Source organism: Neolamprologus multifasciatus, chromosome 14 (genome assembly GCF_963576455.1).
Source record: "Neolamprologus multifasciatus chromosome 14, fNeoMul1.2, whole genome shotgun sequence".
NCBI lineage: Eukaryota > Metazoa > Chordata > Actinopteri > Cichliformes > Cichlidae > Neolamprologus > Neolamprologus multifasciatus.
The window spans coordinates 31519151-31537775 of record NC_140452.1 but is presented as its reverse complement, the minus strand read 5'-3'; the positions used below and the strand labels follow the sequence as shown (position 1 = coordinate 31537775).

Sequence of the window (18625 nt, the reverse complement as noted above, 5' to 3'; positions counted from 1 at the left end):
CAGCACTACAGATATTCACAAGCCGAGAACAGCATTAGCAATGAAAAGCTCAGCTCAACACAGCAAAAGACCACTCAGTCACAGTTGAGGGACTTGTTTAAAAATCGAAGTATCTGGTTAAAATGTCGAAGATGGAACAAAACCAAAGATGCCGATAAAAGTAAGAGAGCAACATCTTTAAGAAGATGATAAGTCTTTCAGGTAATCTCTTTGTTTTTCTGTAGCTATTTTTCTTCCTGCATCTTTTCAGTAGTCTGAAAAGACAGCTGGATATTAGTCACTACAATACAGGAGGAATTATAGAAGGAACCCCATTAAAGGCACATGTGTTTGCAGCTGTGTTCTAATGCCTTGTAGAGCATTTACACTTTATTCTCCCAATGGTGCATTTTAAAAAATGGCTCATTTTCAAGTCAGATTAGTTTTATTTTTATAAACCTTGATCAAGACTGTATTCATTGCAAGACATTTGGCTAAGTGAGCTGCGATCAAGAATTAGATTTTACTTTTGTATTTAACTTTATTTAAGCAGGAAAAATAAAGTGAGATTAAAAAAAAAAATCTGTAGTACAGCCATAAGGTGCATAAAGTAGTGGCACACACACACAAATCCAAATTCAAGACTGTACATCATTGGAGAGAGAACTCTATTTGACAGATCCCTACGAGTAAGCGCCTGATGACAGCGGGGTGGGGGGGGACCTCCCTGCAATAGATTAGCTGCGTGATGTCAAATCAGATCTTATCGCGTTGACATGAGAGAGCGGTGGAAAAAATATCACGCCGTGTTACTAAAATATACATTTTGAGCTCTACGTCAGCTCTATATCATAATTTGACTGTTCTGAACAACTCGTATTCAAGCCAAGATGAAAGTTTAGTGTTACTAATGTAAAAGATTATTTATCATAACAGGGTGCACATATTCTGATGCTAATCTTCTTTTTCCTGTGTTTGAGAATGTGGATCTGCCCCGCAAATGTGGTTTGGGAGATTCATACAGTCAGGTCTATAATAAATAGGCAATGACACAAATTTGGTAATATTGCCTATTTACACCACCAAACTTGCTTTTAAACCAACAAAATTAAGATGCAGCTGTTGTGAAGTCTTTGACAAAAGGACTGTATTAACTGTTTAAGAATTACAGCTGTTTTTACGCAGTCCCGCCTTTCCAGAAACTCAAAAGTAGTTAAATAAATTATGATGATTGTAAATATAATGACTTTTTCTTTTGTTTTCCTGCGATGACCCACTTGTCTTTTGTTTCCAGGCCTTTCAACACTGTAGAGCTGGACAGTGCTTCACAGAGGCCTTCTGGTTAGTTTAGCTGACATTTTGCATCATAGAACTGGCCTGACATCACTGTTTGTTATTTTTATTAATAAAATGTGATGAATCTAGGCTGCTTTTACTAGACTGCATCACTTATGTATTATTTTCCAGAAATAACTACAGACACAAGTTTTAAGTAAACAAGTTCAGTCTCCACTAATACACAGATCAGAGGCAAAGTGTGGAGGAGCAGGCAGGGCTCTACCTGAGAGCTTTGATATGCACACAAGCCAGGAGAAGGAAGATGAGAAACCAAAATCAAACACTCAGCAGAGGCGCTCTACTCACAACAGCTGATTCAAGGAACTGCTCCATGAATAAGTGTAGATATCATCAACACACATCAGGCTTCCACCTTAGTCTTTGTATCTCTCTCCCTGCTTTCAGAAATATATCTGAATTTGAGATCAAAGACACATCAGAAATGATAAAAGTGTTAGCTGATGGTGCCGCACAGTGAAAACTTTATGTGTCAAAATCAAACACTTCTAATCCATCCATCCATCCATCCATCCATCCATCCATCCATCCATCCATGTTTTACCTCCCTCCCTGATACCACTTCAAACTCTTTTAGGGGAAGCCTTAAACTTTTCTAAACTACTCAGGAGATAAAACTGCCCCATGCCCAAAGAAACTTTCTTTAGAAGCAGAATCATACACAGACACCTCAACCATTTCACCTGGTTGACTATTCTCAATTTTTATTTTCAATACCACTGCAGCGCTACTAAAGGAAACTGAGTTGTTTGACAATCCAGCTCATAACAGCAGAGTGCAAGATGCTAGCCAAGATGAAAGCCATAACCAAGTGGCCGGCATACAGAAACATCTGTGCCAAATATGGCCTGGAAGGTCAAAATGGGAGACGCCCCCTAGGGTGGTGGAGAATGACCGAGCTAAGATCCTGTGGGACTTCCAGATACAGATGGACAAAATGGTGATGGTTAACCAACTGGACATAGTTGTGGTAGACAAACAGGAGAAGACAGCTGTAGTGATAGATGTAGTGGTTCCCAATGACAGCAACTTTAGGAAGAAGGAACACGAGAAGCTCAAGAAATACCAAGGGCTCGGAGAAGAGCTCGAGAAGATGTGGAGGGTGAAGGTGACGGTGGTCCCAGTGGTAATCGGAGCACTAGGTGAGGTGGCTCCCAAGCTAGGCGAGTGGCTCCAGCAGATCCCAGGAACAACATCGAAGATCTCTGTCCAGAAGAGCGCAGTCCTGGGAACAGCTAAGATACTGCGGACCCTCAAGCTCCCAGGCCTCTGGTAGAGGACCCGAGCATATATATACATATATATATATATATATATATATATATATATATATATATATATATATATATATATATATATATATATATATATATATATATATATATATATATATTGCTGTACATATAGCACAAATTTAGATTCAATATAACAATTCTTCCAGAATTATTGTGATTATACATTTATAGATTATTGAATGTGCGGTGTATAAATGTTTTTAAATCCACAAGACAAACCTCATCCACAAAGGGTTTTGTGGACGGGTTTCTTCTTTTCTTTGGGGGCGGTCACCATTAAATATATGGGAACATACTAGTGGATTGTGTGTAGGATGAACGTTTTGCATTTGCAGACAAAAAGTCCTTTAGAAAAGAAAGGGTGGCTGAACAATGGTGGATGCCAGCGGGCTTTAATGACACTGGCTGCTACCCCCGCTCATCCCAGTCAGTTTTTGGCACATGCTCATCACTCTACACACAAAAGGAGTCAAATGAAGAAGCACCCATCTGGAAGTTCTAATTCATACAGCTTTGGATAATGACTGCTACCTGCAGTACACAGACAAATCCACCAGCCTCTTGACTTACCAAATGTAGCATGAAGTATTAATATGGATGCACATTTGTTTTGTTTTTTTGCTTTTATGATATGTTTTTACTTCCATGCTATATTGTTATAGAGTCACCAGGCTACCACCCACTGACCACATAATCCTTTAATTTTTAAAAATCATTTTACACTGTAAAATAAATAGAACACTTGAGTGATTACAAAGAAAGGAAATCTGTTGCATGCAGTTTTTCCTTTCCTTTCCTTTTTTTATTTACATGAACTTAAATTAAGATTAAGTAAGTAAGTTCCTTTAACTTTTCTAACTTTATTAGAATTTAAGATTACATTTCAGGTCTAACCATTTAGTCAATTACACATACTCAGGTTGTTAAAACCAACCAAGAACATCAGTTCAGACTGATATTAGTATTTGAACTCAAAACCCACTTTTCACAAGTTAAGGGCCAGTGGAGACTTTACCTTTGGAAGCAGCACACAAGTCTAAAAAAAGTATTTTTAATCATTTATTGTAATGTGCACTGGAAACATGTCAATTTATTAAAGCAGCTGTCCAAACTAGAACAACAGTCATGACAGGCAGTGACTGCTGTTGTGCTGATTTGACTGACAGCTGCTTCAGGTGTGTTCAGATACGTCTGTTACTCAAAATCTTCTCTTCTAGCACTACAACAGCCCTGCAACTGTCATCGCTTCGATTGACTTCCTTTCACTGCAGTCTAAATTGGATATCCTTGAAAAAACACAATAAAATAAAAACGTGACCTGATTTTTCTTACATTTTCATTTTTAAAATCCACAGCAGAGGGCAAGACAAAGCACCAAAATTTGAACTATGAAAGTATGCACGTGTCTTTTTTCATCTCTTCTGTTTCTGTAAAGAAATGTGAAAGTGACTACAAACAGCTCATTACTTTAAAGTGAAGACAAAGAAATCACTCTCTGTAGGTATAGCTCATCTATGTTGGGGAATACACTGTGTAATGGTCAGTGTTTCAATCTGTCTTAAGTCTATTTGACTACGCTAATAAAGCTGCCGGTGTGAATTTGCTGACAGACACAGTTTAATGAGCAGCTTATTCCAAAATGATGTCAGGAAGGATTACTGTATGTTGGCATTTTAAGCCACAAACATTCACAGGTTGTATTATGCACACTTAACTGTTTAAATGAAAGAATGATTCTTATATGATATTGATACTGTATGAAAGTGACATCTTGCTGCCAATAATCAAAATGTATGTCCAGCATTTCAAAGCAAGAAAAAGGTGGTTGTGTAGAGGATAAACCATTAGATCCCTATTTTCTCCACATTCAATCAGACCTCTGGGTGGAAAACAATTTTTATTGTGTAACTTTGGCCTGTCACTCATGCTGACTATGAATCAACCGGGTGAGTGGCTGATTCTGTAAGTGAGAAAGATAAAGAGGTGGGTGGAACGGGGAATCTTTTTGCAGCCAAATAAGTGTCAGTTTGAAGACAGACAGCTTATATAAAGCGAGTGGTATAAAGAGGGGGAAGGAGAGCCGTGGAGCGAGAGAGAGCGAGAGAGTTGCCATTCAATTAATTTTCAGAAATTGCTCTGGTGAAAATGCAAAGATGGAGCCTTGGTTTTGGATTATTTGCTGAATGGAATGTTGCATTGTCTTGCTGAAATAAGTGAGCTGTTGCCAGAAAAAGAAAACAAAATAATCTAACTGGATGCATAAATAGAATTTGTTTTCTCACAATGATTTTACATGCTTTTGGATATCTAAACTGTATATCTAAATTGGTTTTCCATTGAAAACCAATTTTATCCTTTAGATCAGATTGGTTTTCAATGGAGTATTAGATTACAGTAATTGACTGTAATTGACTGTAAGTACAGAGATCTCTCTGTTCTTACAGGCTCTGACTCTTTTGTTACGATTATATACCCAGAATGTTGGCAATAATGTTGTGAAACAAATAAAAAATGTTAAGTCTACTGCGATCTTTGCTATTGCTGAAGTCTACATGGCAAGACACTTCACCCGTTGCCTACTGGTGGTGGTCAGAGGGTCCGGTGGCGCCAGTGTCCGGCAGCCTCGCCTCTGTCAGTGTTCCCCAGGGCAGCTATGGCTACAATGTAGCTGCCATCACCAGTGTGTGAATGTGTGCGTGAATGGGTGGATGACTGAATGTAGTGTAAAGAGCTTTGGGGGACTAAGTAAAGCACTATACAAATACAGCCCATTACATTCAGAAATGTCTGGATCCTATCTTTCCCTGAGAACGTTTATGATATTATTGCTTAACTTGGGACAATTCAATTCATGAAGTCATTACTAGTTAACATTAAAGGAATGGTTGGCTCAACAGGGCCACAGTGTTGAAGCGAAACCTAGGGTTGTTCTTATTTTCTTCAACCATTGAAGATTAGGGAGATGTTATAGCTTTACAGAGGGATTTCTTTATAAAGCAGCAAACATGTATTTTTAAAATCAGTGAAGCTCCTGAAAACATTTGAATCAGGAAATATTTGTCACGGAGCCGGCTCTGGAGGGGTCCGTGAGCAGTTATAGGCAGGGTGTGGGTGTGTATGTGTGTGTGTGTCTGCAGGTGTGGCTGGAGGATGGAGCACAGCCACCTGCAGACCTGATGGCTGTGGCCCCTGCGGGGGAGCTACTTAGTAGAGTAGGAGAGTGTTGGAGCTTGCGTTGTCATCCCAAGTTAGTGTGTGGCAGTGTATAAGAGTACAGTTCGTGTATGCCCATGGGGTCAGTGTTGACGGCTGTTTCTGTGGTTTTCCTGCAGGTGGAAGAGTGGACCAGAAAGGCAGCACGCACGGGGTGTGCGGAAACACGACAGCGGGGAGCACGAGCACGTCGGAGGGAAGCACACACACGGGAGTCAAGGGAGCAACGGAGATTTATTGTGTTTACAGCTTTCACTGTAAATAAAGTGCACTGTTTGCATCGAAGAAACCTGCGTTTCCCCATATCCCCACGGTCTGCCAGCCAGACCGTGACAATATTTTAATCTACGGTACAGTTAGAGCAGGGCGATATGACCAAAAATATTTATCACGATATACATTTGAAAAATTGCGATAACGATATAACTGACGATATAATTGACACTAGACAAAATACTTCACAACTCCACAACTTTATTAGTGAAAAAAACCCATTAATGTATTTTCACTTAAACAAGCAGCTGTTCTGTTTTTTATGTGCATTAAGGTTATAAAAAAATTTAACAGTGCAAATGCAAATTCCTTGCTGACAGTTTAACCAAAAGGCATTTCCAGTGGAAATTGGCCGACATATCCTCAGCATAACCATGTATAATATCCACAAAACTTAAAAAGAGGTTATACACACACAATACGGTAATATTATGTTGAAGCACAGTACGTATCACTCCGCGAGGCTCCTGCCTACGATAGCCGTAATGCTCCGACAATCCATCAAGCGGTGCGGGTTCGTAGCTTAGCAAAGTCGTACTAAAACATTTGACAGATTTTCGAGCGCCATGTACGACATAAAATCGTTTCGAGGTCAGTAAACACAACCAGAATTCATACATAAGGCACACGGGATTATAAGGGGCACTGTCGACTTTCAGAAAAATCAAAGGATTGATTATAAGTGTGCCGTATTTTCCAAACAACACGGTAATAACGACGGCCTGCTAGCATGCTCTACCAAAAATAGTGCTTTGTTGTGTATCTGACGGACGAAAGCTAAACCAGTTCCACACCACTGAAGTTGCAGCATTTTTACAAACCAATTCTGGTTCATCCGTTTCATTTAACGATCCACTTTCGCTCTTCTCATTCTGCGTCGCCGCCATGTGAGTATGTGAACATAGGCACTGCGCATGCATGTTTTACCCATATTCTATCGCTATATTTCATTTTCCTATCGTTGCCCAAATTTACACCGGTATTACCGTGAACGGTATGATATAGCCCAGCCCTAGGTACATTACATGTATATACTGTTAAAAAATATTCAGCTCTACAAAGACAATGAGAAAACAAGTGAATCTGTTGTAGAGATTGATGTGTTTGACTCGATGTCATCTGGACATCAGGAAGCCACACAAGCCTGGATGCTGAAATTTGATGTCCTATGAAGCAAGTTTATTATGTGCTAATCATTCAGACATTCAGATCTTAGTCTTCTTTTAGTCTTTTAGTCTGAAACGGGGTTTCATGATTAATGGCTTTTTGTATGAGTGGCTTTTGATTAGGTGCTGAAGCACAGGTGTCCACTGCACAGTACATTTACACTTACAATAAATAAATAAATAATTTAATAGGATAAATAATAATTGAACCTAGTTTCATTTTAGGGTCCACACACCACACACTGTGAACATTTCACTGTATGATACAGTTTAAGTAGAGACATTAATTCTAACAACAATACTACAACAACACTAGTTTAAGTGGACTGAAAAAAAAGGATCCAAGAGTAGTTTGTAAATGTGTGTGTCTGTGAGGCTTTACTGTAAGAGGCTGCTTATCGAGACACTTTCTCCTCTTTGTAGCTGAGCAGAGACAAACAGTTGCTCCAGAGCGCAGGACGGTACGCTACATAGGATTTAATTTTAGATTAGAGGTGGGTAAGGACTTTAAAAAATGATCATTCTTTTGGGGAAAAAAACTCATCAAAAGCAGATTAGTTACATCAATTCTTAACGTCTTTAGCTGAATAATCCCTTTTCAATGTAAGCACTGGGGTAAATTATGTAGTAGCATTTTATCCCCTTTCAAAGCCCTTAAATGAAACACTAGAATTAGTTTTACTTTAAAAGGGCACATCATATTTTTTGTCTCTTTTTCAATTAGTTCTTACCAGACATTCGTTAGCTCTATTCAAGATGAAAACATCAATATCCGCTGAATCAGGAATAGAGCATCTGTAAATGGCAGTCATTTTTCAAACTGTCCCTCACAGAGTAGGTGCTATAAAAAATTGCATAACTGTTGCTGTTTAAACTTTAGCTGAAGATGAAAGTGTGGGCTCTACAGACATCTCAGACAAAAGGACTTAGAACTAAAAAAAAATGGTAAATGGCCTGTATTTGTATAGCGCTTTGCTAGTCCCTAAGGACCCCAAAGCGCTTTACACATTCAGTCATCCACCCATTCACACACTGGTGATGGCAAGCTACGGTGTAGCCACAACCACCCTGGGGCGCACTGACAGAGGCGAGGCTGCCGGACACTGGCACCACCGGGCCCTCTGACCACCACCAGTAGGCAACGGGTGAAGTGTCTTGCCCAAGGACACAACGACCGAGACTGTCCAAGCCGAGGCTCGAACCGGCAACCTTCTGATTACAAGGCAAACTCCCAACTCTTGAGCCACGATCGCCGATGTATAAAATAGACTGGTATCATTATTATTATTTTTTTCAACCTGATTTTTTCCCCCAAAAAATAACAATCAACAGATTGTGTGCAGAGTGCTCAAATAGGAACCCATAAGCCGGTTTTCTCAGGCATGGCATGCAAAGCTATGCATTTGCTTGGTCATCATCAATAACAGATTTTTGATTCAGAGGCTTCTTTCATCTTCCATTAAAGATCTTTTTCATATGTCCATTTCTACAGTAAACATAGCATAGAAAAAAAAAACTACTCCACACATTTGTGTTTATGTGTGGAGTAGTATTTATCCCAATTTATCCCAAAATCGAATAAATCCATCAGCGCTTAATAAGTACATTGTGTTTGAAGATGGAAAGATTGTTTTCTCAGAAATGATTCATCTATAAACCTTTCCAATCCGAAAGAGTCAAATGTCAAGGAGTTGTGTGAGCAGAGAGCACATTCATCACTTCAACGGTGATTCTCCTGAAAACAAGGTTGACATTTTCAGGGTTGACACTCAGTTCTGCTGTCAAGAACTGCACATAATATTTGGGTTTTCAGTCTGGTTTTCCATCCTTTTAATAGAAATCTTCAGAATATATGCTTTACACCTTTATGGTCTCCCCTTTCACCGATACTGAAGTTGGAATTTTGACAGACTCCCTGAGGTGCAGTCAGGCTGTGCAAGACAAGGACACACAACTATTACAATAAAAACAAAAGAAAACAATTGTTTTTAAAAATGGAACAACACTAGCTTTAGTTGCTTTTTCCCATTTCTCGCTGCAGAATTCTTAAAGATGCAATCATTTATAATCTGTGTTTCTATGTCTACATGGTCCTGATTTACTATGTGGAGCAAATTAGCGTGAGGCTGATATTAAGCATTACAAAAAATAAGCAGACCTGATACAGAAGCGAGTTGTCTACTAAGAAAAAATTAAACAGTGTCAGAGCAGATTTCAGAGATATGGTTCTCATATCAGTGAGAGGTAATATGATTTTGACATGAAGCTGTATTCTATGTTATTGTTGATGTATGTGATTAATTAATAATTAATACACATCATAACTTCACGCTGCATGATAACACACTATTCCAGCATATAAACCTGAAGTCTATGCGTAACCGCCAACCGCTGAATGTGGAGAACACAAAAACATATTATAAGATCCTGACCACATATATTAGGTTTTTGAGCCGTGTGTGTTTGTTCTGGATGCCATTTCAGGCTACGGGAGTTTGTTAAGGTTAACAGATCTAATTCCCATTAACTGCTGCAAAATTAACCATATCAAACACTTAAAAAAAAAATACACGAAACATGCACTGTGTAGATATGTGACTACAAAACCTGAACACTGTACCTGTAAAAAGTAACTTGGCTGAATGTAATACCCAGTGCACCTTTTAAAGAGCCTTCAGACAATTGTTAAGAAATGACCATAAGAACTTGGGTGCCCTCGCATGTGGACACAAGGGCAGGAAACGAGGGGAAATATAAATCACTGTGAATGAAATAACACATTTATTTTGATTAAAGTGATCCTATCAAGAAACTGAATGAAAGTAAAGCAAAACAGTGACATGGACTGTGGTCTACCTGTTGTGATTCTGGTTTATACACTAACACCACCCCTTAAACTGTCTTATCAACCTTCTCGCAACCATGTGCTCTTCCATTCAGTACAGCACTATTGCCACAGTCAGTGCGTGAAGGAATCATTGTGAAATTTCTGCCAGCATCCTCGACAAAACAGCAATATTACACACAATATTTCACTCAACCTCTCGGGTTGATGTGTCCGGATGCGTGAAAAAAAAAAAAAAACAGGCTAAAGGTCCTAAGCAACACCAGCTAGAAGGTCATTTAGTAATTAATCCAAGTTTGAAATGTATGACAGCAACAAAAGGCTACAGGAAAAACTTGCTCAGTGGGTAGGTGTGTTCATGAACAAGTCACAGTATTGCAGAGAGAAAGCCAATGACACCATAAGAGCAATGAACTGGCATGGGTGGGAAAAGAATCTATTTTAAAAGGAAACCTTTAGCAAAACAAGGCTCAGGGAAGGCATCGTTCTGTTGGAGGTGAAGGAAAAGCCAAACAGACACTGCATTTGTCATGGTTAAGATGAAAGGTCTATTGGCTATATCCCAGATGAATCACGGTGATTTATTATAACTTTTACAATTATATAAAAGCTTGAAAAACTGTTGAATAAGCTGCTATGCCTTAGTGACCAGAAAGGTTCATCCATCCTGTAAATCTCCAGTGACTTAGACCGACTTAGGAAAATTGTGATACAAAAATAAATGTCATTCTATGAATCACCAACTGTATTCTGAAAGTGTTGCAATTAGAGGTCATCTTCAGCATGTGAAGACTCAAGGTGTGTGAGAGGGTAAAAAAAAAAAGGGAAGAAGAACAAATTATAAACAAAAACCATGTTATATAATTATTTAAAATGATAACTACTGTTAATCAGTGTCAGAAGCTATTTATCAAATAAGGATATATATATACAGTGGGGCAAAAAAGTATTTAGTCAGCCACCGATTGTGCAAGTTCCCCCACTTAAAATGATGACAGAGGTCAGTAATTTGCACCAGAGGTACACTTCAACTGTGAGAGACAGAATGTGAAAAAAAAATCCATGAATTCACATGGTAGGATTTGTAAAGAATTTATTCGTAAATCAGGGTGGAAAATAAGTATTTGGTCAATAACAAAAATACAACTCAATACTTTGTAACATAACCTTTGTTGGCAATAACAGAGGTCAAACATTTACTATAGGTCTTTACCAGGTTTGCACACACAGTAGCTGGTATTTTGGCCCATTCCTCCATGCAGATCTTCTCAAGAGCAGTGATGTTTTGGGGCTGTCGCCGAGCAACACGGACTTTCAACTCCCGCCACAGATTTTCTATGGGGTTGAGGTCTGGAGACTGGCTAGGCCACTCCAGGACTTTCAAATGCTTCTTACGGAGCCACTCCTTTGTTGCCCGGGCGGTGTGTTTTGGATCATTGTCATGTTGGAAGACCCAGCCTCGTTTCATCTTCAAAGTTCTCACTGATGGAAGGAGGTTTTGGCTCAAAATCTCACGATACTTGGCCCCATTCATTCTGTCCTTAACACGGATCAGTCGTCCTGTCCCCTTGGCAGAAAAACAGCCCCATAGCATGATGTTTCCACCCCCATGCTTCACAGTAGGTATGGTGTTCTTGGGATGCAACTCAGTATTCTTCTTCCTCCAAACACGACGAGTTGAGTTTATACCAAAAAGTTCTACTTTGGTTTCATCTGACCACATGACATTCTCCCAATCCTCTGCTGTATCATCCATGTGCTCTCTGGCAAACTTCAGACGGGCCTGGACATGCACTGGCTTCAGCAGCGGAACACGTCTGGCACTGCGGGATTTGATTCCCTGCCGTTGTACTGTGTTACTGATGGTGACCTTTGTTACTTTGGTCCCAGCTCTCTGCAGGTCATTCACCAGGTCCCCCCGTGTGGTTCTGGGATCTTTGCTCACCGTTCTCATGATCATTTTGACCCCACGGGATGAGATCTTGCGTGGAGCCCCAGATCGAGGGAGATTATCAGTGGTCTTGTATGTCTTCCATTTTCTGATGATTGCTCCCACAGTTGATTTTTTCACACCAAGCTGCTTGCCTATTGTAGATTCACTCTTCCCAGTCTGGTGCAGGTCTACAATTCTTTTCCTGGTGTCCTTCGAAAGCTTTTTGGTCTTGGCCATGGCGGAGTTTGGAGTCTGACTGGTTGAGGCTGTGGACAGGTGTCTTTTATACAGATGATGAGGTCAAACAGGTGCCATTCATACAGGTAACGAGTGGGGGACAGAAAAGCTTCTTACAGAAGACGTTACAGGTCTGTGAGAGCCAGGGATTTTCCTTGTTTGAGGTGACCAAATACTTATTTTCCACCCTGATTTACGAATAAATTCTTTACAAATCCTACCATGTGAATTCATGGATTTTTTTTTTTCACATTCTGTCTCTCACAGTTGAAGTGTACCTCTGGTGCAAATTACTGACCTCTGTCATCATTTTAAGTGGGGGAACTTGCACAATCGGTGGCTGACTAAATACTTTTTTGCCCCACTGTATATATATCAGGCAACCGATACAGACATACAGAAAGAGACTACATTAAGTTACTTCCAGTTATCGTAGCTGTTGTGGAAGTTTTCCATTTGAATAAAGCCTGCAGACCAGCGGTGAGCGGTAGCTAACATTCTTTAATCAAAACACAAAGAACAGACAAACCAAGCTTGTGGAGAGCCTGCATGATCGCGGGGCAGATGGTCAGCAGAGTCCAAAATGGCTGTCAGTTAAATACCTTCTCCAGGAACAAAAGGCAGTACACAGCTGTTTCACACCTTAAGGTTCACACTCCCTTGCTACCTCCCAGAGTCCTCAAAGAGACAAAAGACTGTTCTTGTGGAGTTGTCTGCTTCCCCCCCAACTAGACCCCCATCATTTGTCTTACTGTATGAGTGTGAGACATTTTAAAATCCAATGGCACCAAGGCATTATACAATAACATAATGTGATTAATATATAAGTAAAATAAATTCTTATACAGTAGCAAAAAGAGATTCTGCGAGCTATTAGATCATTGGGATGTACTCAATTTTTACACCTTTGAATAACAGCTTCAGCACTCACCATTACATGTGTAAAGTACTTAAGATTACATGGCAGTAAGTAAAAAAAAGCTGATGCATTTCAGCAGAAGACTTTCCTCAGCATTTCTTATACACATGTGGGTGCAGCCATCCTTAAAACACCACTGGGACCTAATCTCTAACAGACACAGGTGGCATCAATCTAGACAGACACAGGTGTTGCATGTTCATCAACATGCAACACTGACAGTGCGCATAAATCACTGAGATGTGTATGAAACAACACACCGCTAACACTGTCTGCAACACATTCGCTGACAAAAATAAACAAAACACTTGAATAAACTACTTTATCAAGCTAATCATATAATAAACAAACTGAATGTCAATAAAAAAAATTCATTATCCACCAAATCGTTGCACTGAAGCATGAAAATCAATTATATAGCTTAGAATCTTTTTGCTTTGTTTTTGACAGAGGTTGTACTTTCTTTTTAACATGAATGTACATTTCTTATTTACCTCTCATTCTCAAAGTTTTTTTCCCATTTATGTTGTTTTATTTTCCTTTATTTATATAGCTTTCATTTAAAGAGTACCAGCAGCTGTGATCCTTATTCACAGGAGGAGAAGAAAGGAAGTATAAATAGTTAAAATAGACAAACTTTGTTTTAAACTGCTGGTGTAATTGTTCAACTTTCTGGAAGAACAACAATGATTCATGAGAAAATACAGTAGAAATAATTAAACACTGACTGCTTTGATCCCTGATGGAATTATGTTAGCAGATAAAAAAAAAAAAAAATCACAAAAAATTACCACAGGTTAGCAAATGGATCACAAATTCAGGATACATTACCAATGGACCCCTACAGTCACTCTCATTTATATTATTATGTGATTTATTGTTAATTTTCAGCTCACCATCTGCTGGAGCATAATGGAATGGAACAATGGAATAAATGGAATAATAACAACCATGACAGTCAATACAGCTGAAACCCCCCAAAACAAAACAAAAAAAACATTTTGTTTAACAAAACACATTTCTTTGTATTTGTTCTGGATATTTATTCTTACTGCTGTGCAGTTCAGTTGATGTTCAGTCATGTTAACTCCCCCTCACTGTGCTAAAAACACAGTGAAGCAAGTTATTTTGGTGCACCTGTTGTGCCTCATGAAGTTTCATATTCCTGGTATTCTCAGAAAAGATCCGGGGTGAGAATGGGAGGTATTTAATGGCACAGTGCAGGTGTGTATCCATGCAGCTTCCCTGCTGTAGGTACTTTGTGAAAAGTTTGCTTTGTTCCTTGGTTTAAGGACTCTTGTTATTTCATGGAAGAACTGAGCAAGGAATGACCGTGGGACTCATGAGGAGCACAGCTTTTCTGCAGGAAAGATCACTTTCACGTACTAACTAGGGTACTGGCTTAGATGAGATCATTTGGCTGTGCTCAGGCTGAGAATATCATCATAAACTGGCCATTTATTGATTCAAATCTTGGCTTTTCTCTCACCCAAAAATGCTAACCAGTCAGAATATGCTCTATTCCAAACCTACTAAAAGGAAGGGTCTCAGTACTGACAATAACCCTTTAAGACCTACCATAGAACCAAATCCACCAGAGCTTACTTTATATTTTTACATGCTGTAGTGCCATTTTTGGGAGCATTTCAAGTTGCTATACTGATTTTAATATATGTATGCATTAAGTCCATAGTAACTACATAAATTGCAAAAAAATTGCAATAAACTACAAAAATATTGATTTTGGGTTTTGCTTATCTATGACTCAGTTTTTGGTTTTGTTTTTTTTTTTTTTTTTACATATATTTCTACTTAGAGAAATTTAAGAGGTTTATCCCTCAAAACTTTAAATACAAAAAAGTTGCAAAAATAGTTTCCAACCACAGAAAATTTATTCTGAGTGTCTTCATAGTTTTATTTTTCAGATACACCAATTTTTATAGACTGCAGGAAAAACAAAAAACATTCCTATAATGCAAATTTGCAAAGAAAGCAGCATGTGCATCAAAATAAACTATTTAAAGCAGTGCGATTTGAGTTCTAAGCATCCAGAAACTATTCAGAAAGCATAAAATCAAACATGACTTATAAAAACACCAGTATAGGCTTATAAGGCCTACAAGAAAAAAACTTCATTTTCCGCGAAAATGACGTCACTTCCGGTTTCGGACAGGTAACGCCGGACGCGCTGACGTCTATTTCAGTGTAGGAAGTGTTATGAACAGCTGATCGGATCGGCAAAGTGTGTTTCTGGAATATTATGTTTTTGTTCCTGCAAATGCTTTTTATGCAATTTTTGCAAAGCTATATGTGGAAGAAAACCGTGATCTAGGACAAGCTGATGGCATGAGATGTAAGTACAACTCCTCCGGTTTCATATGCAAAAAAAAATTATTGCGCTAGCTTACGCGGTTCCGGTTCTATGGAGATTTAAAAATAGTTACGCAAAACGGAGCGTGCCCGCTCCGACCGGCTTTAAAGGGTTAGGAGAATAACACTTAACTCTTCTGGAAGCTTTCAAAAATGTAAACATTGGTGAAGACACACAACCACAATGGCTGGTACTTTAATAGAAGACTTGGCCAAAGAAAGACTGAGGGCCCATGCACCAGTAGAGGAGGTGACTGACCTCCTGATTTGTCCACAAATTAAGAGCAGTGGTTCTCTCCAATAGAAAAGCACCTGACAATACCAGGTGATCTGCCATCCAGTCCAATCCAGGCCTCTACCTGGTAAGTTGACAAATCCAGATGAGATCAGGTGTTCTCAGAGTAGCACAGCCATGAGCCAAACTTGGCTTTCTATGTTGACTGCAGATTGCACTTAACTGAATTGTTTTCATACCCCTCCAAATTCAAATACAGAATCTGGTGGCTGCTGTTGGACAAACAAGCTGCTGTTCATCTGTAATGAGTGCTGTCAGTCTGCTGTTTACCTCGGCTGTCAATACGCATCCATGTCCATTTACTCTGGAGGAAGCTGCAGTTCTTTGTGGAAAGAGTCCAATACGAGTCGATGAGTCAGTGAAGTTCACTTCCGTCCAATGACAGCAACACTGAGTTGTTGAGGATATCCTGAACTTTTAAGACAGTAATCACAGCTGGGGTTTTTTTCAACAGTAAACTGGTGTGATGTCAATGTTACCCACTGTATTCAACATGGCAGGGCAACATGGCGTCTTCATCAAAAAGGCACTCGTACATACTTCTAATGGGTTCATGTTATGTTGGTGAAAATGGATCAATTTGTTGGAAGATGTTTTGCAGTATGATCAAAGATATTTCTGAGTACAACACTCTTTTTTTCCTTTAAATAACCACAAAACATATTTCTGTACTCAGTGGACAGAGCTTTTGACATCATAGCAGTTTTGTCACTTGATGAGATCAGGGCTCGTTTCAGGCCAACGGGACTGACATGTAAAAGACTTGAACTTGACATGAAAAATGCAACAGTAAGGTTAATATTTTGATAAGAAACTGAAGCCTTTCAGCTTTATTAGCTGCAGGCTCTAATGGAATGGCTAATCATTTATTATTGGCATGCATGTGAAATAACAAATAACAAAAATGTGGAGTGAAATTGAGCTTTAACATTCTCTGCTGGTGGCGCTCCTAATCATAATTTGACAAACACTGTGCCTTGAATTCAAAACAGAACCTCAATCTCAATATGAAGGAAGTGAAACCTGCTGTTAAGATGTTTTCAGAAAAATAACATATATTTTTTCGTTCACATTTATCATAGACACTATTATGGATTATACTATATGTAAGCTGCAATAATTAAGGTACAATTTTCACAAATAAATTATAAGCATATCATGACTTCAGTCCCAGCTGTAATAAAGTTCAGTTATTACAGCTAGTAGTAATTATCGCTTGTTAGCGACTCATCAAATTTAGATGTCACGGTCGGTGGCAGTTTAATTCTTAATAACGTAATTAAAATGTGTAATTAGGGTAAATATGACAAAATATGTGAGTTCAGCAATGATAACACAGTAGCCGTGCGGTTCTGAGGGTTAAAATCACTGTTCATATGAAGACCTCAGTCTTGACATTGTACTCATAGGAGCCAAAGGACCTGCTCCTAATGTCTCATTGCCAATGAGATGTTATATTTTCTATATTCACATGTTATGTTCTTCCTCTCTCTGTCTCGTTCTCTCGCTCTCTCCTACTCAAACAGTTACCCGGAGAGAAAACCATCAAAGTGTTTCCTCTCCTCCAAGATGCATCCATCTGCTGTCTCAGTGGAGCAGAAAGTGTTGGTGTGTTCAGTGCAGGAGAATGTTATTGATGCAGTCACAGATGTCACTGTACCAAGCAGCTTGGATTAGTGTACAGAAGTGGGTGTGAGTTTCAGCTTGTCCTGACGATACCAGAGTTCAAGTATATAGGCAGCTCCTTGAGTTTTCTGAATCACTAGAGATTTTCTGATTTGTGATATTTGCTATCAAATCAGTAACTTTGATAGGAGTGGCAGAAAGGCAAAGGATAATGACTTGGTGTGTGGGTAGGCAGGTGGGGTGGGGGGTGGGGGGGTAATTGGACATCCACTCACAGGAAATTGCTCAGATGTAAAACATTGCAGTAAAGGATACAGAAGACTGCATATATTGCACTTGACACTTGTTCTATTTTATTTTTTTTAATGCACCTACAAAATGTTCACTAGACAAAAGAGTAGATTTTGAATTTGAATTTGCCTTCTGTGAATATGAACTCTGGTGCATAAACTGAGCAGGATGGTGGTGATTAGCACTCATGCGTCACAGCAAGAAGGTTCTGAGTTCAAATCCGCTGGCTGAGAACTTTTTATGTCGAGTTTGCATGTTCTCCATGCGTCAATCAATCAAAATCAATCAAAATTTATTTATATAGCACATTTAAAAACAACAGTTTTGATCAAAGTGCTTCACAAATAATAAAAAAAATGAATAAATAAATAAAAAAAATAAAATAACATAAAATAAGAGAAATACAACGCAAGACGAGACAAACATAGAAACCAACCAAATGATAATCAAACTATCTTACATCAAAGCCAGAGTAAAAAGATGGGTCTTTAAACGAGATTTAAAAGACTGAACAGTTTCAGAAGAGCGAATGGCAATAGGGAGGTTGTTCCACAATCTAGGAGCTGCAATAGCAAAGGCACGGTCGCCTCTGGTTTTCAACCTAGACTTAGGTTGCATTAAGAGCATCTGGTTAGAAGATCTTAGTGCTTTTACAGGGTTATACAAATGAAGAAGATCTGTTAAATAGCTAGGGGCAGTGTTATTTAAGATTTTATAAGTGAATAAAAGAATTTTAAAATCAATGCGAAATTTCACAGGGAGCCAGTGTAACTTGGTTAAAACTGGAGTCATATGGTCATGCATTCTGGCACCCGATAAAAGACGTG

At 38.9% G+C, this 18625-nt stretch overlaps 1 protein-coding gene across 1 annotated transcript; it reads left to right on the top strand.

The window, feature by feature from the left end:
• Positions 1–1247: 1247 nt before the first annotated feature.
• LOC146504384 (uncharacterized) lies at positions 1248–2611 on the top strand. Its single transcript, XM_085184400.1, has 2 exons — positions 1248–1320; positions 2061–2611. The coding sequence occupies exons 1-2, from the start codon at positions 1248–1250 to the stop codon at positions 2609–2611; spliced, it is 624 nt and encodes a 207-aa protein (XP_085040526.1).
• Positions 2612–18625: the final 16014 nt, after the last annotated feature.

What these genes read in the sequence shown, in the direction of transcription:
- LOC146504384 (XM_085184400.1), top strand. Translation starts at nt 1,248, where the DNA reads ATGACCCACTTGTCTTTTGTTTCCAGGCCTTTCAACACTGTAGAGCTG. An exon ending in TGCTTCACAGAGGCCTTCTG is followed by an intron (nt 1,321 to 2,060) that starts GTTAGTTTAGCT and finishes ATACCACTGCAG; the next exon opens with CGCTACTAAAGGAAACTGAG.